We start from the raw sequence: 769 nt of genomic DNA on the forward strand, positions 1-769 counted from the left end.
AGCTCGAGCGGTCCCTCGCCTACGCGTCTCCGACAGGGTCGCCCGCCCGCAATCCCCTCGTCTACTCCTCCTCCTCCTTTTGGCTGCTATGTTCTTCCGACTCTCCTTTCGATTTTTCCTCCAAGTTGTCAGCGGCACTGTCAGCCTTACCGAAAAGCATAATGTGGAACGGAACTACTAAGAATGTGATGTTGATCAGATCCAGCACCCAGGCAGCCACGAGGAGTGCGAAGCCGACACCATACACCGTAAAACTATGGAGAGCTGGACATGTCCTGCCTTCATCAGTAAAATAGGTCAACACCATGGCAGCCCAGACAACGCACACGGTGACGGCACCCATAATGTTGAGCATCACGCATATCCAGCGTAAGAGAGGGCAGCAGAACAGTATGACGACGCCCAGGACGGCCGCAGCGCCGTACACGAGGATAGAGAGGACAGCGAGTGCCTGAGCAACGCGGAAACGCATCAGGCGGCCGGGGCACGCAGCCCACAAAATAGTGATGGGACTGAAGAATGATAAATCACCGACACTCTGACGTGATCCCCACAACGAAAAATATCCGTTAACGATGCTTTGATTGTCAGTGATGCGAAACATATCCAGCGGCGTCGCCACCAGCACCAATAAAAACGCGATGAACTGGAGGGCCGCGTAGAGTAACAGCATGAGATTCCACTCCATCGTCGCAGAGTCACAGCAGCACGCGGAGAGAAGTGAGGCGGCGGTGCACGGCAGGGGGGTGGGTTAGGGATGGGGAGAGCG

At 55.8% G+C, this 769-nt stretch overlaps 1 protein-coding gene across 1 annotated transcript; it reads right to left on the reverse strand.

Moving 5' to 3' along the window:
• Positions 1-61: 61 nt before the first annotated feature.
• On the reverse strand, positions 62-688 carry LPMP_201610 (amastin-like surface protein, putative; the record flags this gene model as incomplete). Its single annotated transcript, XM_010700060.1, has 1 exon — positions 62-688. One exon carries the CDS (start codon positions 686-688, stop codon positions 62-64), a length of 627 nt encoding a protein of 208 aa, XP_010698362.1.
• Positions 689-769: the final 81 nt, after the last annotated feature.

Source organism: Leishmania panamensis (genome assembly GCF_000755165.1).
Source record: "Leishmania panamensis strain MHOM/PA/94/PSC-1 chromosome 20 sequence".
NCBI lineage: Eukaryota > Euglenozoa > Kinetoplastea > Trypanosomatida > Trypanosomatidae > Leishmania > Leishmania panamensis.